The following is a 26,466-nucleotide window of genomic DNA, read 5'->3' as shown; positions in this document are numbered from 1 at the left end:
GTACTGTAGTATAGTGTAGTGTACTGGAAGCTAGGGGCACTAATAGCTTCCAATGTAGTGTAGTGTAGTGTACTGTGGTGTATCGTAGTGTAGTGTACTGTACTGTGGTGTACTGTAATGTACTGTACTCTACTGTTAAGTATTGTATTGTACTGTACTGTAGCGTAGTGTACTGTACTGTGATGTAGTGTAGTGTACTGTACTGTAGTGTAGTATAGTGTACTGTACAGTAGTGTAGTGTATTGTAGAGTAGTGTACTGTAGTGTACTGTACTGTGGTGTAGTGTAGTGTACTGTAGTGTACTGTACTGTGGTGTAGTGTACTGTACTGTGGTGTACTGTAAAGTATTGTATTGTATTGTACTGTACTCTACTGTAAAGTATTGTATTGTACTGTACAGTGTAGTGTACTGTACAGTAGTGTAGTGTATTGTAGTGTAGTGTATTGTAGTGTACTGTAGTGTACTGTACTGTGGTGTAGTGTAGTGTACTGTACTGTGGTGTAGTGTACTGTACTGTAGTGTAGTGTACTGTACAGTAGTGTAGTGTATTGTAGTGTAGTGTAGTGTACTGTACAGTAGTGTAGTGTAGTGTATTGTAGTGTAGTGTAGTGTATTGTAGTGTAGTGTACTGTACTGTACAGTGGTGTAGTGTACTGTACTGTAGTGTAGTGTACTGTACAGTAGTGTAGTGTATTGTACTGTACTGTGGTGTAGTGTAGTGTAGTGCAGTGTAGTGTAGTGTAGTGTACTGTACATAGGGTTCCCTTTGTTGCACTTACTTCCTCTTGCAGTGTCAGATTAGTGTAACCTCAGGCAAACCCAATCATGTGAGCAGGAATTAGTACAAGAAAAGTACATACTGTAACTTCTCTGACTGGAATGTGCACATGCAAAATATCATCATGTAGTAAAGAATATTATGAGGACATTCATGTTAGATACATGATGTGGAATGAGTTTACATTAATTGGAAGTGTCCATGTTGAAGGTTAATACCGTACATCAACATGCAGGAAAGTTGGCCACCGGAGTCAGGAACTACAACTAAGAGCGCACCTGTGATGACTTGCGGGTCGATATTGAAGGTGTCGTTGGCCGGGTCGATACGGCCCCTCTTGTAGTACTGCTGGCAAAGTGACAGCGCGCTGCCGTTCACGCCAATGCCGTAGACGTACGCATAGCGGCCCACCGTGGTCTCCGGTAGCGCCAGATACTGCACACAGGAGGAGGGGAAACATTCAGCTTTTCATTTCAGCAATCCTTTGTATCTTTTGCTTTTTCTTTGGGTTTCAATGCCTCTTTTTGCAAAACTCAACACACCTCCTTTGGCCGCAGTTCGACACGCATCAAAGTGTGCGTTTTGCTTTTTCTTTGGCCAGTTAGGAGAAGATGATGGCAAGTAGAAAATAAAATATACTGCAAGTAAGCGGGCTCACACTGTCCCAATACTTTTGCCCAGCATGACTGTTTGAGGTTCCCAATCAACCACATGTTCAAGTTTGGACATGCATGTTTTATCATTATCAACAGTTAGCTTATTTTTACACTTGTATGACAAACAGGGAATGGCCTGGAGAGTTAACCAAAATTTTAGGATGGCAACAGATTCATTCTATTTCCATTATTTCCTGAGGGGAAAATAAATGTTGTTTACTGTAATGAAGGTAAAACACCTCAGTTACCTTCCATTGTGATCCAGGAGCACGTAGAAATTGAAATGTTAGACATTCATAACCCCTGGGACATACTGTATCTACACTTGACAATGTTGGCATTGGAAAATAAGGAACATCTATGGAAAAAATGCCGAATCCTAATCATAATTATGAGATCAAAAAATGTCAATTATGAAATAAAAAGTCAAAATTTTGAGATAAAAATTCATAATTATGAGATAAAAAGTGGAAATTGTGAGAGTGCAGTTCAGGTACTATCTCATAACTATGACTTTTTAATTTATAATCATGAGTTTCTTATCTCATAATTTGGACTTTTTAATTTATAATCATGACTTTTTTATCTCATAATTTGGACTTTTTAATTTATAATCATGACTTTCTTATCTCATAATTTGGACTTTTTAATTTATAATCATGAATTTCTTATCTCACAATTTAGATTTTTTTCTATCTCATAATTCTGACTTTCTCATCTCATAATTTTGATTTTTTTCTATCTCATAATTCTGACTTTCTTATCTCATAATTATGACTTTTTAATTTATAATCATGACTTTCTTATCTCATAATTTAGATTTTTTCTATCCCATAATTATGACTTTCTTATCTCATAATTTAGTTTTTTTCAATCTCATAATTCTGACTTTCTTACCTCACAATTTAAAAATTTTTTTTGTATCTCATAATTTTGACTTTCTTACCTCATAATTACAACTTTTTAATTTACAAACATGACTTTCTTATCTCATAATTTAGATTTTTTATATCTCATAATTCTGACTTTTTTATTTCATAATTCGGACTTTTTAATTTATAATCATGACTTTCTTATTTCATAATTTGGACTTTTTAATTTATAATCATGACTTTCTTATCTCATAATTTGGACTTTTTAATTCATAATCATGACTTTCTTATCTCATAATTTTGGACTTTTAAATTTATAATCATTACTTTCTTATCTTATAATTTGGACTTTTTAATTTATAATCATGACTTTCTTATCTCATAATTTAAATTTTTTTCTATCTCATAATTCTGATTTTCTCATCTCATAATTTAGATTTTTTCTATCTCATAATTCTGACTTTCTTATCTCATAATTACGACTTTTTATCTCATAATTCTGACTTTCTTATCTCATAATTTGGACTTTTTAATTTATAATCATGACTTTCTTATCTCATAATTTAGATTGTTTCTATCTCATAATTCTGACTTTCTTATCTCATAATTTAGATTTTTTCCATCTCATAATTCTGACTTTCTTACCTCATAATTTAAAAGATTTTTTTGTATCTCATAATTTTGACTTTCTTACCTCATAATTACAACTTTTTAATTTACAAACATGACTTTCTTATCTCATAATTTAGATTTTTTCTATCTCATAATTCTGACTTTCTTATTTCATAATTCGGACTTTTTAATTTATAATCATGACTTTCTTATCTCATAATTTAGATTTTTTGTATCTCATAATTTTGACTTTCTTACCTCATAATTAAGACTTTTTAATTTACAATCATTTCTTTCTTATCTCATAATTTAGATTTTTTCTATCTCATAATTCTGACTTTATCTCATAATTACAACTTTTTATCTCATAATTACAACTTCTAATCTCATAATTTTGACTTTCTTATCTCATAATTTAGATATTTTCTATCTCATAATTCTGACTTTCTTATCTCATAATTTAGATTTTTTGTATCTCATAATTTTGACTTTCTTACCTCATAATTACGACTTTTTAATTTACAATCATGACTTTCTTATCTCATAATTTAGATTTTTTCTATCTCATAATTCTGACTTTATCTCATAATTACAACTTTTTATCTCATAATTACAACTTTTTATCTCATAATTCTGACTTTCTTATCTCATAATTTAGATATTTTCTATCTCATAATTTGGACTTTCTTATATCATAATTCAGATAGTTTCTATCTCATAATTCTGACTTTCTTATCTCATAATTTAGATATTTTCTATCTCATAATTCTGACTTTCTTATCTCATAATTTATATTTTTTCTATCTTATAATTATGACTTTTAATCTCATAATTCTGACTTTCTTATCTCATAATTTAGATTTTTTAAACCAAGATTATTAGGAGTGTCACAAAAAATTGATTTTCAAATGAATCGCGATGCTTCTTCTTCTTAATATTATTTTTTTATCTGTCTTTTCCAGCCAGACAAATCCTATTGTTGATGTAGACGCCCATATTTGCTGTACAGATAAGTAAGTGATACAACAATTTATCAAAGCTCTTTTTCTATTCTAGGGAGGAATGTAGTTCATCATAAAACTGGCACACAATGTTATTGAAAAAGTATGTATTATGTATCGAAAATCGTATTAAATCTAGAATTGATTCTAAATCATATCGTTACCCCCAAGAATCGAATCGTGTGGTCCCCAAAGATTCACAGGCCAAATAATTATGACTTTCTTATCTCATAATTTCTACTTTTTAATTTTATAATTATGACTTTTTATCTCACGAAGGACTTTCTAACTTGTAATTATGACTTTTAACTCATAATTTCAACTTTCTATCTCATAATTCAGATTTTTTATCTCATAAATATACGATTTTAACTCATAATTATGACTTTTTATATCATAATTTCAACTTTCTTATCTCATAATTATGACTTTTTATCTGATAATTATAACTTTTTATGGCACATTTTTGACTTTATCTCATAATTTTGCCTTTTTGTGGAATGACTGACTTCTTATGGAGGAATGTAGTTAATCATAGAACTGGCACCCAATGTTATTAAAAATAATTGATTATGTATCGAGAATTGTTTTAAATCTAGAATCGATTCTGAATCAAATCGTGTGGTGCCCATAGATTCACAACCCTAATAATCATGACTTTTTTATCTCATAATTTTGACTTTTATCTCATAATTATGACTTTTTATCTCATGAATATGACTTTTTAACTTGTAATTATGACTTTTTTCTATCATAATTTTGATTTTTAATCTCATAAATATGAGTTTTTCACTCATATTATTGACTTTTTTATCCCATCATTTCAACTTTCCTATCTCATAATTATGACTTTTAAAAAAATCTAATTCTGAGTTTTTATGGCATAATTTTGACTTTTTTTTTTTAAATCTCTGACTTTTTATGGCATCATTTTGACTTTTTCTTATCTCATAATTGTGACTTTTTATGACATAATTTTAACTTTTTATCTCATTATTTTGCCTGTTTATCTCATAATTATGACTTTTAATGGCATGTTTTTGACTTTCTTATCTGATTATTCTGAGTTTTTATCTCATAATTATGACTTAAAAAAAACAAAAAACATTTGTTCATTTGCTTTTTTGACATATTGACAATAATTATGACTTTTTATCTCATAATTTGGAATTTTAATAATTATGACGGTATAATGACAACAGTGGTAAAACATCTTACAGTTACTATTACCTTTTTAAAATCAGAATTATCGGAAAACACTGATAATCTGACGGACAGGTGACACTTCTCATTTACTGGAGAAGCAAGCTAGTGCTAGGTAGCATGAATGCTAACATGAAAACAAGAGACATTAACGTCTTTCGCCATTAAAAAACAAAATACTCCAATCTAAATTCATATAAATACATTACTGTCTGAGCAACTAAGATATTCAATTGTACACATTAAACCTTCCGGTTTAATCATATTTAAACACTCAATTAAAATAATATGCTTCTTAAGTAACCAGAACAACATTAATACATATCATATTTCTTCTGTCAAGAAAGTATATTGTGTGGCTATATATATATTGTATTTTTTTTTTATAAAACTGGGTTGTAAGTGTAAATGAGTACTTTTTGAGCACATTCAACAATACTGCGATAATAAGAATAACCGTGATCATTTTGGTGACAATAACCGTGATATGAAATGTTCATATTGTGACATTCCGAGTATGGACGTACCTGCTCGACGGAATAGAAGATGTGTTCGTAAACATCTTGTTGTGTGTACACGGACAAATCGCTGTCGGAGGAGTCATCGAAGTCTTTGAGGAATAGGTGCTTAAAAGTCATGGTGTTCTCCTCCTTGAACATCACCACCACCTGGTTACTGAGGCCAAACAGTACCAACTGCCAAGAGAGGAAGCGGGCGGGTCAAAGAAGAGAAGAGGAGCAGTGACGGATGCTACACAGGCGGTACCTGAGCGGTGACGATGATGATCTTGAGCAGCTGCAGGATCAGCTTGTAAGGCTTCCGGCCCTTGGCGTGGTATTTATCGCAGGGGCTCATGAAGAAGTACTTCAACTTCCTGCGGATGGCCTCTTCCCCTTGGTCGGCGCCGACCCAGTGCCCAGCTGTCGCGGCGGGAAACCCGTGGTTGCTATGGTTGTTGCAGTGGTTGGCGGCGGGGTTGTCGTGCTCGCCGCTGCTGTCTGTGGACCCATATTGCCTGGCCGAGCAGGAGAGGCTTTCACGTTCTGGAAGAATAAGGGCCTTTAGTTCTCTGCCTAGAACTGAACATTTACCCATAACCCAGCGGAATTCAAGGTAGTACGATCCAAGTTACAACCAGATCTAAACCCGTATTGACCCATCTTGTATTGACGGTCTAGACCAGTGTTTTTCAACCACTGTCCCGCGGCACACTAGTGTGCCTTGAGATATTGTCTGGTGTTATGTAATTTCACCTATTTGGGTTAAAAATATTTTTAATTATAATTAGAGATGTCCGATAATATCGGCCAGCCGATATTATTGAACGATAAATGCTTTAAAATGTAATATCGGAAATTATCGGTATCGTTTTTTTAAATTATCAGTATCGTTATTTTATTTTATTTTTATTTTTTTTATTAAATCAACATAAAAAACACAAGATACACTTACAATTAGTGCACCAACCCAAAAAACCTCCCTCCCCCATTTACACTCATTCACACAAAAGGGTTGTTTCCTTCTGTTATTAATATTCCGGTTCCTACTATATATATCAATATATATCAATACAGTCTGCAAGGGATACAGTCCGTAAGCACACATGATTGTGCGTGCTGCTGGTCCACTAATAGTACTAACCTTTAACAGTTAATTTTACTTATTTTCATTCATTACTAGTTTCTATGTAACTGTTTTTATATTGTTTTACGTTCTTTTTTGTTTAAGAAAATGGTTTTAATTCATTTATATTATTTTATTTTATAAATTTAAAAAAAAAGGACCTTATCTTCATCATACCTGGTTGTCCAAATTAGGCATAATGTGTTAATTCCACGACTGTATATATCGGTATCGGTTGATATTGGTATCGGTAATTAAGAGTTGGACAATATCGGAATATCGGATATCGGTAAAAAAGCTATTATCGGACATCCCTAATTATTATTATATTATATTTTTTATTATAATTATAATCCGCAAATAATGTGCCGTTGTTGAGTGTCGGTGCTGTCTATAGCTCGGCAGAGGGAAACCGTGTAATACTCTTCCATATCAGTAGGTGGCAGCAGGTAGCTAATTGCTTTGTAGATGTCGGGAACATGGTTTGTCGTGATCACAATATGCAGATAAAAAGTAATCTAACGCTTAAACCAAAAATAAACAAAAGGTGAATGCCGCTAAGAAAAGTCATTGAAGCTTAGGATGTCAAACGGTGCGTCATGGGAGACGCCCGAGGTTGTCGTGATTTTAGGGATGCAGATGATCGAGCGTAAAGTAAAAAGGGGTATTAATTAATTAAACAAGCAAAAACAGAAGGCTATAGCAGAAGGGAAGTGCTTGAACCGGCCAGACTATGACAAGACATAAAACAAAATGATGGAACGCAGCAAAAAATAATGACTATGAAATGTGGAGCAGACGGCGTCCACAAAGTAGGAGCGTACTAGAGTGCGGCATGAAAAAGATTGTCTGTAGTCACCAGATAACAGCAGCATCAACAAACAATGTCCCGACAACCAAGGTAGAAAAAGGATCAATTGAAATATTCTTAATTGCAAAGTAAACAAAAGCAGAATGCTGGACGACAGCAAAGACTTACAGCGTGTGGAGCAGAGACGGCGTCCACAAAGTACATCCGTACATGACATGACAGTCAACAATGTACCCACAAAGAAGGATAGCAACAACTTAAATAGTATTGATTGCTAAAACAAAGCAGGTGTGGGGAATAGCGCTCAAAGGAAGACATGAAACAGGAAAATACCGACAAAACAGGAAAAGCCGCTAAAACAGGAGCGCAAGACAAGAACTAAAACTCTACACACAGGAAAACACCAAAAAACTCAAAATAAGTCACGGCGTGATGTGACAGGTCGTGACAGTACACCTACTTTGAGACAAGAGCTACAGTGATGCATGGTAGGTTATGGTTTAAATTCATATCCAACAATTATGACAACAACTTTTTACTGTCAATATCGGCTACTGAGTTTCATTTTTTAATGTTTTCTGCTAGCGGCGTGCCTCCGCATTTTTTTTGAATGAAAAAAATGTGCCTTGGCTCAAAAAAGGTTGAAAAACACTGGTCTAGACGTCACTTACACATGCAAACCAGGAGGTTACCAGAAAAGCAAGTCGGAGCGTTTCTTTCTGTCACTCACTCAAACCAAGACCTGAGAAGATGCAGCTACAACACAGAGACCCACTGGAAAAAGGTGTCTCATTGATTGTGGTATCAAGTTATCCAATGTAAAAATAATGGTCATCAATGAAGCAGAGTCAGCAAACAACTGTCAAACAGTTAATAATCCTTTTTTATTTTTTACAATCTACTACTAGTTGTTTAACTGATTTTCTTTAACTTTCTTAAGTGTCTTTAATTGCTGTTTTAAATGCATTGCTCTTATTTGATTTTACTAGCTTTTATTGTGTTAACAGTAACTGGTAGAGTTAAAATATAATTGACTATTTATGGATTTTATTTCTTTATAGTTATTGTCTTTGTTTGCAGAATGTGCTATACAAAAATAAAGTGCATTGTGTGTCATGGAACCACAAGTCGGCTGTTGGCGTGACCCAAGATGCAGAGACGCCAGGTGAAGTGCAGGTAGAATTGATATCAAATAAAAATGCATTTGAAAAAAAACCTTCTGTAATTTATTTTTCTTCTTTGTCAGAAGAAACCGGAAGTTGTCATGCAACGTTGGTTGCATGAACAAAGGGTAACCGAACAATGCAGGAAGTCAGGTAAGACTAACAGTATCAACTATCAAGTTTGGTTGCACCATCTTGCTGTCTCACGGTTGATTCTTTACATGGGGTGAGACGAGAGAGACAGCGAAAAGATTGTTGATAAAACAGGAAAAGTCAACTCGACACAGTACGGCAGTTTTTGAATTTTTTAAAAACGGGCCGCAGTCAGACCAATGTGGTCTGTAAATGATGCAAGGCTTGTCCCCACCAAGACAAGTAACACCACACCACCTTAGGAGCACAGCTTCCTGGCATTAAACCTGAAGAAAATAGTTCTTCTCAGCTTTCTCTTCTTACATTTTCACAATTTTTTGGTACACTTTATTAGGCATTCCATACATATTTATTATTTTTGCACCTTAATTTTAAGAGGTTATTGTTAAGTAATCAATGTGATTTCCTATACTTGTGTTGACATGTCCTTTCCTTTCTGCCTTGATAGCTGAGGAAGGTTATTATTGTTATTTTTAAAAAAATGTTTATTGAATTTTGTTTAACAAAACAATTAACAGAAATTCAATACAATACAAATCAAAAGTTCTTCGCCCCCATCCAAAAAATTTGACAAATAAATAAGGGATTAAATAAAAATCAGTCAAATAAGTACGAGCAAATATTGATACAAAACCACAGACAACTGCACTTCCGAATGGCCTTAACATGGTGCAGCAATACACAAAAGCAAACAAAAGGCTCATCAATCCACAACAATTCAATCACGTCTCAATCCGGGCCAAGCCGGAGATCAGTCTCCTTTACATATTTTAGGAAGAAGAAGGTTACATTTTAAATAAAATACATTTAATATAATTTTCTCCTGGTCCTTATAATTGATAGGTCACAGACAATATCAATAATTATCGATATCGACTGATAAACAACATTGATATCATGATACAGTTATCATATCACCCTGCCTTAGATAAAAGGTCCCTTTATTGGGGAACAGAAAGCTTCTCACAATCGTGGACGGACCTTTGGACCACGGAATAAAGCTCTGAACTGGGAGCATATAAACTATCAGCTACTCATGCAATGCTGACGCAAAGCAATAATCCAGTACTGACAAGGGGCAACAGGTGACACTAAATAGTCTGCAAAGTGTGCTGGCAAGAAACAGAACAGAAAGTGAAAGGGCACCAAAACAAGGATTCCAGCTGGAAGTATAACCGAAATAAGAGCACCAGTACAGGAAATGGTCCAAAATAATCCAAAACACAAGAAAATAGCAAACAAAGCGGGATCATGACAGCGTTGCATGCTTTTGTTTGTCTTGGATGTATCTAAAAAAAAATCTGGAAAATTCAGGGTCATCTCAATTATAGTTTCTAATAGGGATGTGCGATACGATACCATATACATATTATTTGGTATAAAAATGACAATAGAACCATTTCAAAACGCGTTACAAGGCTGTTACATTTTCTTCAAAAAGGTTAAAAATGCGGATACTGATAATTGAAATTTTTATGACCATTGAATGATTACATTTTTGATGACAATAATCATCAGACAAAAACACAGGATGTTGATGTAACAATATCAATTAAATATTTTAATAATTTACTACGATTGCCTCTGATTTCAAATATTTGGATTTAGCCCTTAAAGCCTTCCTGTGTCCAGGGACTTATTTGCTGAGTTTGTAAACAATGACGCTATTTTGTGACAGCAAAAAATATCAACCTAATCACTGTAGTATATTGATACTACACTTGGTGTCGCTACTCTCGATATTTGTATCGGTACGCCCACCTCTGTTGACATTGAAAAGCTCTAGCTTAGCGGTGCCGGTTAGCATACCTTATTGTATCCTCTTGTGGCGCGTAGCATAGAATGTTTAGCTATTTCTCGCCCTCCAGTGATAATGTTACTTGTAAGAAACCTAGTTTATTTGCCGCCGTGGAGGCGAGGATGGCTCACTTAGAAGTGGCTTTGCTCTTTGGAGGTCTGTTTTAACTGCTAGCTTGCTACAGTGCCTTCAGGATGTAGTCGTTCACTTGTTGCTGTCAAATTTAGGGGACACAGCTGGAATGTGTCATCAACAGGCATGTGATTTTACCACAATGAAAAAGACTGAAAACATTTCCGGGGATCTGGGGGACGAAGGCCCCCAGCCAGGTCCAGGTTTTTCACCAATTTAACATGCTAAAATTAACAAAGACAGCACCATTTGAAGAAAATATTTTAGTGTTTAAAGACATGAAAACATCATTAATAGAACATACATAACCCAATTATCCTAATGAATCACTGTATATGGTTCAGTCCCAACAGTATTTAGTCACTAATATTTACATCTTGTGTTCATTTCACATCCACAGGAGTCACATGGATCAGTGTTATTATCTACAGTTTATTTACAGTATTACCACATTACTTCAGTTCATGTAATGTAGTGTAATGTAAACATTTCATTCTTTTCGCCAAAATAGGATATACATTTATGAAAATAATTAAACATGTTTAGTATTGTTTACTCATATTTGAAAATAGGAAATAATAATAATGTGAGGACACTGACATATTGCATGAAACAAGTGTGAAAATATTTACCTCCAAGATTGTTACACCACTGACAATAGTTTCAAGAGACTACATAAGAACTTACTATTACAAAATAGTATTATATGCAAATTTATTTCAAATAAATTGTTAACTGGAATCAATAATGCGACTCTTTGAATTTCTGTAATTTCATAATATATTTTCACGTGGCTTTTTATTTTTAGAAAAACCCATTTATATTTCGCAAAGCAATAATTGGTTAATATTTAAAACAAACATGCGTATTTCACAAGCAAATATTTTTTAGCTTACCTCATTATTAACAACCCTGTCTGCAACTGAAGTGGGTGGATCTTTCCTCTCCATGTCTACGACAGTTGTCGATGTAAACAAAAGATGAAGTCCGTAAGGTTTGCTCACTTTCGGTTGACATCCAAAAGTACCAGCTAGTGAAAAGTTCGTTTTCCTTGCTTCAAGTTGTTTCATATGTTTTTGGCGTTTCGCATGTACTTCCAAAGCCTTGAAACCTTGTGATCCATAGTCAATATTATCATGACACCACTTGCACAAAACCTTTCCGGGACGATCGATTTTCCGAATAAAATCACCGAACAAAGTCGTAACTTTCTTCTTCCCAACAGTATCAGTGATTTCCCTTTCCATCCAGTCCCATCGGAACTTATTTTTGACATGTTTAACAATTTCTTTTACTCGTAAAGCGTCCTTTCTCTCGAGAACCGACATTGTTTACATATGGAAAATGGCCGTAATAACCATTATGAATGATGACGTTATTAACGTCATCATTCATAACAGATGTCCTGATTGGTCACAAGGAACATATCGACCAATCAACTACGGCGTAATATAAACTACGTCTCGAATCTTGATTTAGGGTCGGAAAAAAACCCGGAAAAACGGGAGATAATTTTTTTTTCCCCCGAGATTAAAAAAGACGGAATTCCGACTTTAGACGGAAAAATCACATGCCTGCATCAACATGCAATTATCACGATATAATGATAGTATAAAAAGCTTTATCGTCAACAAACGTATATATTTATTCATTTTTAGTTTACAGACGTGATAGCTATATTACAGTATTGTTTGTTTTGTTAGTATTAGAGTCCGTTCTGCAAAAAGGGAATCCCTAGAGATGCACCATCTGGTCACCAGGACAGGAAATAATACAAAACACAACAACATTTTTTTTTTGGTCTTAGATTTATCAAGAAAGAATTTTTAAAAAGAGAGAGAGTCTTAAATTTAGGGTCGTCTTATATACGGTTGCGAACATGCGACATCAGGTCAGAATTCTGAGGCTGCGTACACACAGCTAACCAAAAACGGATACAAATGTTTGTTATCAATTAATAAGGGTGATTCATTAATTTGTGTGAATTGTCTTACAAAATGTACTTGATACTAGTTGCCGTTATAAGTCCCTGACAGTGAAAACAGCAAACATATCTCATGGATATGACTTTTTAACTTGTAATTATGACTTTTTAACTCATAATTTCGACATTCTTATCTCATAATTTAGATTTTTAATTTCATAAATATGAGTTCTTAACTCATTATTATGACTTTTTATCTCATGAATATGACTTTTTAATTTGTAATTATGACTAACTCATAATTTCAATTTACATATCTCATCAATTTATTTTTTAATCTCATTAATATGAGTTTTTAACTCACAATTATGACTTTTTATCTCATAATTTCAACTTTCTTATTTCATAATTATGACTTTTTATCTGATAATCATGACTTTTTAAAGCTTGTGTGGCCCCTTAAAGACTATCAGGATGGTAAATGTCCAAGAAAGCGCGAGACATCATCAGAATAATATGGAAAGCGAGAATCCCATGAATCAAATTAGTTCTCCAGAGTACATCTGACTGCTCATTTCTTGTACGCTCTGCCTCCTTGTAACGTTTGACTTTAACTGGCTCAACTGAGTAGAAAATTTGCTGCCTCGCTTCAAACACACAGGGGCTTTTTCTTTGTCTGCTCATTTGACTTCTAACCACCCTTTAAGGCAGGGGTGTCAGACGTACGGCCCGAGGACCGGATCAGGCCCGCGAACAGGTTTTATCCGGCCCGCGGGATGAGTTTGCTAAGTATAAAAATTAACCTGAAATTTTTTTTCTGGATGTCGCAATAGCAATTATTTGTATCTTTGTAGATGATGCTACATATGTACAAAATAAACCAAATAATGTTAGTACATCAGTGGAGGAAAATGATCAAACTACATAAATAACATACTGTAATTTGATTTTGATAAAATGTTTATCTTGATAGATTGAAAATTAACACCAACTGATGAACATTATCACATAATTTATTCAGAAAATATAAATAACGACAAATAAAGTATATATACTATTAACCGCAACAGGTAATTGTAAAAAAAAAAAAATCCAACATAAATATTATTTGTACAATTTCAGAATGTGCTTGTTCTATTTTTAGACAAAGAAAACAATCTGAAGTTGTCTTTATTTATTTTTTTAAGTTATCGTGCCGTGATTTTACCAGTCCGGCCCACTTGGGAGTAGATTTTTCTCCATGTGGCCCCCGATCTAAAATGAGTTTGACACCCCTGCTTTAAAGTCTTAATTACTGTAACGTACTATTTTCAGGTCTCCCTATGTTTAGGGTTAAAAGATTACATTGATTGATTGAAACTTTTATTAGTAGATTGCACAGTACAGTACATATTCCGTGCAATTGACCACTAAATGGTAACTAACACCCGAATAAGTTTTTCAACTTCTTTAAGTCGGGGTCCACGTACAGCTGGTACAAAATGCGGCTGTTAGACTTTTGACAAGAACAAGAAAGTTTGATCATTTTATGCCTATACTGGCTCACCTGCACTGGCTTCCTGTGCACTTAAGATGCAAATTAAAGGTTTTACTACTTACGTATAAAATACTAAACAGTCTAGCTCAATTCTATCTTGCTGATTGTATTGTACCATATGTCCTGGCCAGAAATATGCGTTCTAAGAACTCCGGCTTATTAGTGATTCTCAGAGCCCAAAAACATTTTGCTGGCTATAGAGCGTTTTCTATTTGAGCTCCAGTACTCTAGAATGTTCTACCGGTAAGTTAGAGATGCTAACTCAGTAGAAGGATTTAAGTCCCATCTTAAAACTCATTTATACACTCTAACCTTTAAATAGTCCCCTTTTTAGACCAGTTGATCTGCCGTCTCTCTTTTCTGCACTGTCCCCGTCTCCTGCGTGGAGAGGTTATTAGGTGACCACAGATCAGTTTCCACGGAGGAGGCGCTAGCTGTTCCAAGTTCCATGCATCAATTGCTGACGTCTCTGCACTGCTGACGTGTCTATGTACGAGAGGATCCACTGCTGACCTCACTATGGACTAGACTCTCATGTTATTAACCGTATCCACTCGGCATCCATTGCACCGGTCACCCATGGGGGGGTGCCCTCATCTGCGGTCCCTTCCAAGGATTCTCGTTGTTCCCATTGGGTTGAGTTTTTTCTTGCCCTGATGTGGGATCTGAGCCGAGGATGTCGTTGTTGCTTGTGCAGCCCTTTGAGACATTTGTGATTAAAGGCTATATACTGTAAATAAACTTTGATTGATTGAAATTTGATTGAAGATGCGGCAAATGGGGGTCACCGTTATAGCGTTCAAAGCCCTATAAAACAATTTCAAAACCCTCCATCAAGGTTTTGTATACTCACTGCAAGTCTATTTATAACGTAGTAACAGACACGTTCAATATTTACCGTAATTCTTTGGCGCATTTATTTCCGTTTCCACAAAAGCGCACTTCCGACTCCTGGCAACAATGTGTGTCCAACTTCCGTGAACAAGTCGTGTGGGTCTTCTAATCATGGCAGACATGGTAAAAAACAACAGCGACGACTATTTCTGGACAAATGAGGATTCACAACCTTATATTTTTTAAGCTAAATATACGGAGGATGAACTACTGCTTATAGAAGCGAGCACAAAGGAAGAGTGAGACGCAGGAGCAGACAGAAGCCGAGAGAGTGAGGTGAAAGTCACTCAAAGTTGCAAAATGTGGAATTTGAAGTCATGCTATTTTGACATAAATGGCGTTCTAACCCAAAAACGTCGGAAAATTGTCCCCAGCCAGCTGGACCAAAGAGACAACTGTACATCGAGTAAGTCACACTTTATATTGATCATGATACATGCAGCAACTACAGTACATACGATGTATGGCTAGCTGTGTACAAACAAAACATGAAGTGTGGGCTAATACTTTACAGCTACTGCAGTCTGATTGTTCATGTTTTTCAGTCAGTACAGATTGGTGTCCTATCGTAGTGTTGTGCATTACAAACTGAAAAGCGTTTTGTGCTGACGTAGAAGCTAGCTTATCTCTTTCCATAGTTAGTTTATATGGCTAATATCTAGGGCTGCAACTAACGATTAATTTGATAATCGATTAATCTGTCGATTATTACTTCGATTAATCGATTAATAATCGGATAAAAGAGGCAAACTACATTTCTATCCTTTCCAGTATTTTATTGAAAAAAAACCCAGCATACTGGCACCATGTTGTGGACATTGGGGGTGCAGCATACACCAACAATAACACAGAAATGTAACTCATCAGAACTGAATCAGATATTGTACACGTTTCTGTTGTGAATAATAAAGGATTCATTTCAGGCTGCCTCTGAATAATAGCATGAAATATTCCAGCACTTTCATAACGTTTAGTTATACTAAAGCGTCACTCAAATCTACATATATTTATATAGCTTTATCGGCCCGGCTACATCGATCCATTATGAAACCAACCTGAGATATTTCTGTCCGTTACGTTTATTTCGAAATTGGTAACCGTGCGTTTTCTCTCTCAAAACGGAGTCAAATGTGCCGGAGACACATTATCAGCCCCGCGTTGCAACAAAGGCATAACTTTAAAGTTACTCACAAAAAAGCTGAACTGATGAATGCTTGTTGCCACTATGGACTTAAAAAGTTACGTACTGTGAGTTCCTCCCTTCATCCATGGCTCCAACATGTTTCTTCTTCAGGTGCTCCTGAAGCAATGTTGTACTTCCGTGCCATTTTGCAGGAAACGGTCTTCTTTGAAGTCTTTAAAGTGAAGTGTTCCCACACTTTTGACGACTTAGGTCGTACACTTTTCTCCATTGAAGCAATAACCTCAAGATGTTTCTCCGCTAAACTATCGGTAGTGTTTTCCTGTGCCATTTTTCAAATTTTTCCAGCAAAGGAGACGCCGTCGTCACGTGAGCTGCACATGACACATCATTGGCTAGCTTACGCCACCTCATGAGACGCAGCCTCACTGCCGCCCTGGCGTTGTTTTGTACTGTTTTTGTACTTATTTTGATTAATGTTTCTCAGCTGTTTGTAAATGTTGCAGTTTATAAATAAAGGTTTATAAAACAAAAAAAAACAACAAAAAAATAACCAAAATTTTTTTTTTAAAAAAGACTCCGCGCATGCGCATAGCATTGTTCCAACGAATCGATGACTAAATTAATCGCCAACTATTTTGGTAATCGATTTTAATCGATTTAATCGATTAGTTGTTGCAGCCCTACTAATATCGTAGCGCGTCGATGTGTTACTACGCTACAAAAAGAGTTCCTCAGTGTTCGCTCTTTAAATAACAATGTCGTTACAGCTTAGTTATTATACAGGTAACAGAACGTAAATGATGTATTGTTGAAGATTTTTTTATGCATTTTAAGGTGATTCATAGGTAGAATTGGTTGCTCCCATTAGCTGCATTGCTAGCCACCAAGAAGGAATTGTTTTTCAAATGTTAGAATGCAAAAAAAAACAAACACTTTTTTATTTTTGTTTCTCATAATGATTGCAAAATTTAAAAAAAAATGCAGTTCCTCTTTAATACATAAAATGCCTTCCTTTGAATTAATAACTTACCCCTAAAAAAAGACACCTGGTACTTCCTACAGTTGAGTGCATAAACATCCCCAGCCACTATATGACCTATTTCTGTTTGGCCTTTGCAGAACCTAATTGAATTTTTTTCGAAGGAAGTCCACAGCTCACAAAGAAGGCCAGTCATACATGATCCATGTCACATGGTTCAGCTTATAAGGCCAGATGACCGTTAAAACACAACAGGACTGCCTTTGGCTGACTGAGCCGGCGACAAAAGCAACAGAAAGGAGAACACGTGACATCAGAACCCCGACACATATGAATCTTTCTTAGGTTAAAGTGGTCATCGAAACCTGCAAGAGGAAGGCCGAACCAACAGCTGATTCCCGACTCAATGAGTAAGTCAGCGGAATAAACGAGCAACTTCCTGGATGGAAAACAGAAGTGTGGCATAAAGTATGAGTCAGCACGAACTGGACTTCCTGTCATGTTACTAGCAACAAAAAGACCAAGATTGCAATTAAAACGATGTTTGTCGTGAAATGCATTTGTTGACTACAATTCTGACCTCTCATTCTGTGCAGCAAAAAATCAGATTACAGCAAATGAGGAAACATGACAGGTTTGAAGTTGAAATGGAACATCCTAAAATGTTCGTTTTAATGCCTGTACCATAAATGTACAAGACTAATACTTTGGGATGTAACGATATGACAATTTCATATCACGGTTATCGTGACAAAGATTATCATGGTTATTATCATTGATATTGTTGAATGTGAATGAAATCTTTTGAAGAAGTTATTTCCTTTAAATAACTAAAATAAACAGACACACTGTTCGAAAAAACACTATTTTGCATGTTTTGTGTTTCTTATGCTTCACTGGTTTTAATGACTTAGCTTTTATTGTTTTGAATATTGGTTTATACTGTAACATTTAAGATTTTTGGATATAAAAAGTGCGTGACAAATAAAATCTAGTATTGTTGCGCTTGTAACGCAAAAACAAGACAACTTGAAATATCGTTTGACACAACGTGTGCGCAGTTTATTCCATCAAAGACGATACTGAATAACTGCTTACATCAAAGAGACACAAAAAGGGGGTCACAACAAACCCCCACCTTTGGGTAAATCTCCTGACAGTCACTTAAAGGGGCCGCACCGAATTACTCACTCTTAACTGCATACTGTATATGAATGCTAAACAAGAACAACATTGTTATAGAACAATGACAGTGAATAATGACGACAAAGTCAAGTAACTACCGCTACAGTATTATTATTTATTATTTGTGTCATTCTGAAATGTTAATACTAATATTATATACAAACACTAAGATTTGTCCTTAAATAGAAATTGTAGCCTTTTTATTAGCCGATGTCCTTATAAATTACATGGCGAAGTTGGTAGAGTGGCCGTGCCAGCAATCGGAGGGTTGCTGGTTACTGGGGTTCAATCCCCACCTTCTACCATCCTAGTCACGTCCGTTGTGCCCTTGGGCAAGACACTTCACCCTTTGCCTCTGATGGCTGCTGGTTAGCGCCTTGCATGGCAGCTCCCGCCATCAGTGTGTGAATGTGTGTGTGAATGGGTGAATGTGGAAATACTGTCAAAGCGCTTTGAGTACCTTGAAGGTAGAAAAGCGCTATACAAGTATAACCCATTTATCATTTATTTATTTACATGATGAAGTCACACTACCACCATATTGAAAGAATATTAAGAACAATATTGTTTGTTTTATATGCTTGAAGGCTCAACCGCTGTTTTTTTTAGAATGTAAAATAGTTGACTATAGTTGTTATTTATGAGTATATTTACAAGCACAGTATTGTTTGTTTTTATATACCGGGAAGCTATAGACCACTACTGTTCTTTTTAGAAGGTACAATAGTTGACTATTGTTAATTATGACCACATTCATCAGCATATTGCTGTTTGTTTTGATATACTAGAAGGCAATAGGCACCATTCTTTATTTAAATGTATAGTTACCTCTTCGCAGCTGATACTGCAATTTGAATACTGTGATAAAATAAATGTTGAAGCACAGTTATATTGAATACTTGACACTACGGCTGGGCGATATGGCTAAGAAACTGCATCACGATATAAGTGTTTTACAACAGGTCGATATCGATAATTATTGATATTTTTGTGACCTATCGAAAATAAGGATGAGGAGAAAAATTTATTAAATGTAAACATTTTTACTTAAAATGTAACATTCCTCTGATTCCAATCTCCTCAATGTAAACAAAATTCTAAAATCACATTAAACACGTAACCTTTAAAACTTAAGGAGCAAAAAAAGGCAAAATGTGAGAAATGCTTAATAAAGTGTAACAAAATAGTGCAAAGTGTGAAAATGTAAATATAAAAAAAACCTGGGAAGAACACATTTTTGCAGGTTTAGTGCCAAAAAGCACGGCTGTGCTCTAAAGGGTGAGCACAGCTCAGGTGGGTTCACATTGGTCTGACTACGGTTCGTTTGAAAAATAAAATCCAAAAAACTGCCATACTGTCGAGGTGATTTTTTTCTGTTTATCGACAATTTTTTCGCTCTCTGCAGCACAAATTTTTGGTTTTTCTTCTCACTCCATGCAAAGAATCAACCGCGAGACAACAAGATAGCACAACCAACCTTGATAGTTGATACCGTTACCTGATTGGCTGTTAGCGCGTCACTCCCACTGATTAGTGATCACTTCCTGCATTGCCTTTGTTCATGCAACCAACCTTTCTTTGCAACTTCCGGTTTCTTCCGACAAAGAAGAAGAAAAAACCATTGAACGTTTTACCGAACGCATTTTTTATTGATATCGATTATGTGTCTATCGCGATATATATTTATATATCGTTTCATCGCCCAGTTATACTTGCCACTTTCAAGCAGTTTTCCAATAAAGTAGTGAATTTTAAAGTACATGACATCAGTTTCTTTAATCATGGTATCAAATAAGTATCAAGAATTGTGGAAATGTGTTAATGTTGGTATCGACTACTCAATCGGCTACTAAGATAAGTACAATGGGTCTAAAAAAAGAGCATTATTATCTTTGTAAAGGCTACTGATGTACTCGTATTTACAGGAGTCACTTCAGGTCCCAAGAAATCTGAATTGATGACCTCTGACCTCGTCTGCTGTCGAATAGGAATCCCCTTCAGAATGAGCTGAGTGACAGCGTTTTAATTAAGCTGGCGAGCGAGATGCTCGGCCATGACAGGCCTTGCGTGCCAGAAAAGAGGAAAAAGAATCCAAACACTTAAGATTTCATGCAGACAAAACGGAATGAGACAAGCGTCGACTCATATCTTTGATCAGGAGAGCGTGTCGACAGTCACAGCCGATGGACGTCGGACAAAAGAAAAATTGGGTGCATGCTACGCCTTGACACACACCTTCACTCAAGCCCAGTAAATCCGCGGAAATATCTGGCTCTTCGGGTTCGTGAGCGTCTGCCGAGCGGTGGCAGCAACGGCGACGGGACGGGCCCGCCTGTCAATCAGAAGCGAGAAGCTGTCTACGAGCGGCTATCAGCGTCATCCATCTCGTCTGGCAGAAACGCAGCCAGAAGGCAAACACACGCTTGCGGCTTCGAACCCTACAACTACAGCTGCAATAAAGGAAATTGCTAATTAAAAAAAGTGAAAAGAAAACCACCACTATTTCTTAAAGATTGTTTTTACCTTCAGGCTACTAATGTTGTTTTTATCCAAAAAACAAAAAAAACAAAACACAGTCTTTACAGTTTGCCATTATAAACTTACAGTTTATACGTACAACACTAGAGATGTCATATCGGCCGATAAATGCTTTAAAACGTAATATCGGAAATTATCGGTTTCAAAAGTAAAATGAATGACTTTTGAATAACGCCGCTGTACGGAGCGGTACATACCTCAGTCAGCAGAACCTCCCCTCTCCCCTCTCCCACACACAACACAAGAGTTGACGACTGCAGTATGAGAGGTTTACTGGCGACTTTTGATGACCTCATCAAACCGCCGTGAGCGCAGCATAACAACAACAAGAGTGTGTTGTTGCCGGTGCTGTAGCCGTGGCTAACAAGCCAGCTCGCTCCGGGACTGACTAACGACACCATGTCTATGGTTTGGGATTATTTTAATGTTTGTCTGACGGATAAAAAACTGGCAAGTTGCAATGACTGCAAAAAGTTGGTTATGCGAGGTGGAACCAAGACGTCTTCCTGTAATACGAGCAATTAGATCTCCCACCTCTTCAAGAATCATAAGGAGATACACGATGAATACAAGCGGAAGATGGATGAAAAGCAAACACCGAAAAAAAGTAGTATCAAATAGTCGTCGCTTAAAGACTCCGCCGAGAAAAAACAAAAATACAACAAAAACCACCCCAGGGCGAAAGCCCACGTTGTGGTCAGGGACAATGCACGCAGTATGGCAAAAGCTACAGTGGAGTTTGGTATGGCTAGTCTGCTCTGCATGGCACACACTTTGCAGCTTGCAGTGAACGGAGGTGCCCTGTCTCAACGCAGCATTTCAGAAGCTCTGGCTGACTGCGAGGCCACTTCAAGCACTCACCACTCGCTTGCAGCACATTTGTGTTACTCATACAAATACGTTAGAACAGGGCAGATTGAGCCCAGTTTATAATTTCCTGTTATACAGTATACCAGGCAGTCTTGCACTAAAGGAGGACTATGTTATTGTGTACTTTATTACTCTAGTATACTCTGGACTGAAGCTGTGTGCCTTCATTGTTTTTCTAGCTGTTGTTTTGAGGCATGTTTAAAAAATAAAAATAAAATAATGCACTTTGTGAAAGTCAAAGTATAGTATTTCCCATAGTTGTAATGGGTATCAGGATTATCTCAGGGAGAGCATGTCCCAAATTCCAAGCTGCTGTTTTGAGGCATGTTAAAAAAAATAATTCACTTTGTGACTTCAATAATAAATATGGCAGTGCCATGTTGGCACTTTTTTCCATAACTTGAGTTGAAGTTGTTCTCTTATTTTGGAAAACCTTGTTACATTGTTTAATGCATCCAGCGGGGCATCACAACAAAATTAGGCATAATAATGTGTTAATTCCACGACTGTATATATCGGTATCGGTTGATATTGGAATCGGTAATTAAGAGTTGGACAATATCGGAATATCGGCAAAAAAGCCATTATCTATACAAGACAATATATACAATCCAATACAAGAACTTGGGATGGAACGATAAAGAGTATTAATGATAACCGCGGTAAATTTGCAGACGGTTAGTATTACTGTTTTGCATTATAATGATTGAAAAACCGTGAATGATAACTGCATTTTCATAAACTCATGGACTGATTAGTGCCAGCTCAAATGCTAACATGAAAAAAAGCGCCATTAACATCTTTCCCCATTTAAAAACAACATACACAAATCTAAACTTATAACACATTACTGTCTGAGCAACTAACATATTGAATTGTGCACGTTGAACCTGCAAGCTGTGCTCTCTCTTAGTGTCTCTCAGAATTATCAAAAAAAAGACACACAGACAAATCATAATACGGACAGACAACTTAAAACACACACACGCGGATCTGATTACACACACACACAGATTGCTATACAGACACACATATTAGTACACACACATGTGAAGTGAATTGCACACGAACAGATTGAGATTGTAAGTAATTTTGCAAAAATAACAGTTCCATAAACATAGAGTTGTGCTCATAAGTTTACATACCCTGGGAGAATTTATGATTTCAGAAGCCCAGAAACTCACTGACCTATTATACAAACACATTAAATACCAACAAACAGGTCACAGGTGAGGATTGGAACCTTGATTAGCCATTAAAATCGGTTTGTGTCAACTTTTGTGCATGTTATCAGATCAAAATCACTGGGGTATGTAAACTTTTGATCAGGGTCATTTGGGTACTTTCTTTTGTCATTTTGATTTAAAAAGAGTAAACACAGTTGTTTGCCAATAAATAGCTTTACACAACCATTAAGCATGAGTGGAAGAAAGGTTTTTTTGGTATCATTCATATTCTCTGAAGAATGGCCAAGAAATCATAAATTCTCCCAGGGTATGTAAACTTATGAGCATGACTGTAACTGTGATATGAAAATGACCATCCCTAAAACTGTAGAAGGTCACTAGTGAAAATGCTGCCTTTAAAAGTCATAAACACACACACACACACACACACACACACACACACACACACACACACACACCAACACACTCGCATCACAATTAATTTAAGTATCGTTGAAATGTGGATCAATTTCGGTAGGTCAAATTATTTTATCCTATAAAATCACAACTTTCAATATGGTATTTCTTTCTAACGATTATTTTTTGAGAAAAATCCCATATTTTAACAATAGTGTAAACAACTGGTTCATGCTTTAATCAGCAAATCAACTGTAAAAAAAACTTCCTGGGCCTTATATATATATATACATACATATCCTTTATTTATATATATATATATATATATATATATATATATATATATATATATATATATATATATATATATATATATATATATATATATATATATATATATATATATATCCTTTATTTTTGTCATTCAAATTAATAAATAACTCATTATATGAATGCAGTTCATTTTTGTTATTATATTATCATTATCAAATTTCAATTATATTTTGTAACAAAGTTCTTATTGTGTAGATATATACTGTACTTGTAAATACTTAATAAAGTGCCCTTTGACTGAGTGCAAATAATACAAAGACAACTTTAATCAAATCTAAAATAAATATTTCTAAATCATTAATTTGGCTCTTTAAGTTGTATTAAAGGATGTAACAAAAACAACAACAACAAAAACAAGAAATCCTCAAGAGAAACTGAAAAAAGGAGATTTGAAGAATACATTTTAAAGTTTTCTTGAGCTCATGGATTAATATTAGAGGTCTTTGCAGGGCAATACATTTAATTTAAGTTAAGAAACATGACAAAACGTTTGGCATTAGTAAAAATTACATTCGTGTGTTCAAAATGTAGCACATTAAATAATATGCTAAATGTATAATATTAAATGAAAACACGTGTTAACTAATAAAAATTGACACAATATCTGTTATGTGAGAGAGTCTAAATAAATCTCATATGTATCAACAAGTATTGTGATGGGTCAGCCTTAATGTTGCCAGATGTGTAATGTTGGGGTAAAAAGAAACCTTCACGACAAAAACAACTCATACTGTCCAAAAAAAAGACAAAATAACAAAAGCGTAAACGTGAGTTGACTGGAATGTTGTGGATGTGCGTACAAAAGACAACAAAACTGTGTCAATCACAACACGATGTACAGCACTACTGTAGATGTACTATAGCAATGAAAAGTTACTGTGACAGGACGAAAAACATGGTGAAAATCGAGAGAATGTTAGAATTACAATACCTGAAGTGTCACCGTATCCCGTCTCAGACATGTTTGTATTTTCTTAAAAATAAAATCTTTAAATAGGTCAGTCGGGCGGCTAAAAGTCAAGAGTTGTTTCTTTTATGACTTTTAGTGTGGCAACACTTCCAGGATGGGCTGCTCGGCTGTTGTTAAAACTTGTTTCCGGTCTGGTCACGTGACTGACAGCATGTGACCGGAACAAGGCGAGAGAAAGTTCAGGCAAAAGCACGAAAAAGGTAAACGCTTTTCAACCCTGAAAAGTATATATATATATATATATATATATATATATATATATATATATATATATATATATATATATATATATATATAGTATATATATACAGTATATACATATATATATATATATATATATATATATATATATATATATATATATATATATATATATATATATGTATATACTGTATATATATATACTGTTTATATATATATATACTGTATATATATATATATATATATATATATATATATGTATATACTGTATATATATATGTATATACTGTATATATATATATATATATATATATATATATATATATATATATATATATATATATATATATATATATATATATATATATATATATATTAGGGCTGTGAATCGTTGGGTGTCCCACGATTCGATTCAATATCGATTCTTGGGGTCACGATTCGATTCAAAATCGATTTTTTTCCCAATTCAACACGATTCTCAATTCAAAAATGATTTTTTCCCGATTCAAAAGGATTCTCTATTCATTCAATACATAGGATTTCAGCAGGATCTTCTGCTGACATGCAAGCAGAGTAGTAGATTTTTGTAAAAAGCTTTTATAATTGTAAAGGACAATGTTTCATAAACTGATTGCAATAATGTAAGTTTGTTTTAACTATTAAATGAACCAAAAATATGACTTATTTTATCTGTGAAAATATTGGACACAGTGTGTTGTCAAGCTTATGAGATGCGATGCAAGTGTAAGCCACTGTGACACTATTGTTCATTTATTTTTATTTTTATAAATGTCTAATGATAATGTCAATGAGGGATTTTTAATCACTGCTATGTTGACATTGTAACTAATATTGATACTGTTGTTGATAATATTCATTTTTGTTTCACTACTTTTGGTTTGTTCTGTGTCGTGTTTGTGTCTCCTCTCAATTGCTCTGTTTATTGCAGTTCTGAGTGTTGCTGGGTCGAGTTTGGTTTTGGAATTGGATTGCATTGTTATGGTATTGCTGTGTATTGTTTTGTTGGATTGATTAATTAAAAAAAATAAAAATTAAAAATTAAAAAAATAAATTAAAAAATCGATTTTTAGAAAATGAGAATCGATTCTGAATCGCACAACGTGAGAATCGCGATTCAAATCGATTTTTCCCCCACACCCCTAATATATATATATATATATATATATATATATATATATATATATATATATATATATATATATATATATATATATATATATATATATATATATATATATAAATATAATTTTTTAGTCTATATTTTAACAAATGTGTGTGCTTTTGTTGTATTGTTCAAATAAATGTATACTGTACAGTGTACAGTATACATTTATTTGAAAGTTTTTTGGTCGCACTTTGGGCATTATTTTGCGCAATAACATCATGTCATAAAAGGAAATAATTGTATTATATTGTTGTATTCATACTTGTATTGTTAAATGGTTGACATATAATACCGGTAGGTGTGTTAACGGGCGCCACCG

General features: G+C 34.8%; 1 protein-coding gene across 1 annotated transcript in view; it reads right to left on the bottom strand.

Annotated features, from left to right (window-relative positions):
- Nucleotides 1-24,868, bottom strand: part of mcoln1a (mucolipin TRP cation channel 1a) — a 44,322-nt gene extending 19,454 nt beyond the window's left edge. The window contains exons 1-4 of the mRNA XM_062027035.1: nucleotides 24,722-24,868; nucleotides 5,889-6,166; nucleotides 5,651-5,818; nucleotides 1,058-1,214 (exon numbers count right to left, since the gene is read on the bottom strand). Of these exons, the coding sequence (XP_061883019.1) occupies nucleotides 1,058-1,214; nucleotides 5,651-5,818; nucleotides 5,889-6,166; nucleotides 24,722-24,752 (634 nt within the window). The 5' untranslated portion in view covers nucleotides 24,753-24,868. The remainder of the gene's footprint in view (nucleotides 1-1,057; nucleotides 1,215-5,650; nucleotides 5,819-5,888; nucleotides 6,167-24,721) is intronic.
- Between the last annotated feature and the right edge of the window lie 1,598 nt (nucleotides 24,869-26,466).

This window comes from Entelurus aequoreus, linkage group LG18, assembly GCF_033978785.1.
Source record: "Entelurus aequoreus isolate RoL-2023_Sb linkage group LG18, RoL_Eaeq_v1.1, whole genome shotgun sequence".
NCBI classification, from domain to species: Eukaryota; Metazoa; Chordata; class Actinopteri; order Syngnathiformes; family Syngnathidae; genus Entelurus; species Entelurus aequoreus.
Note: the sequence above shows the minus strand (reverse complement) of the source record. Positions and strands in the feature narration are given on the sequence as shown.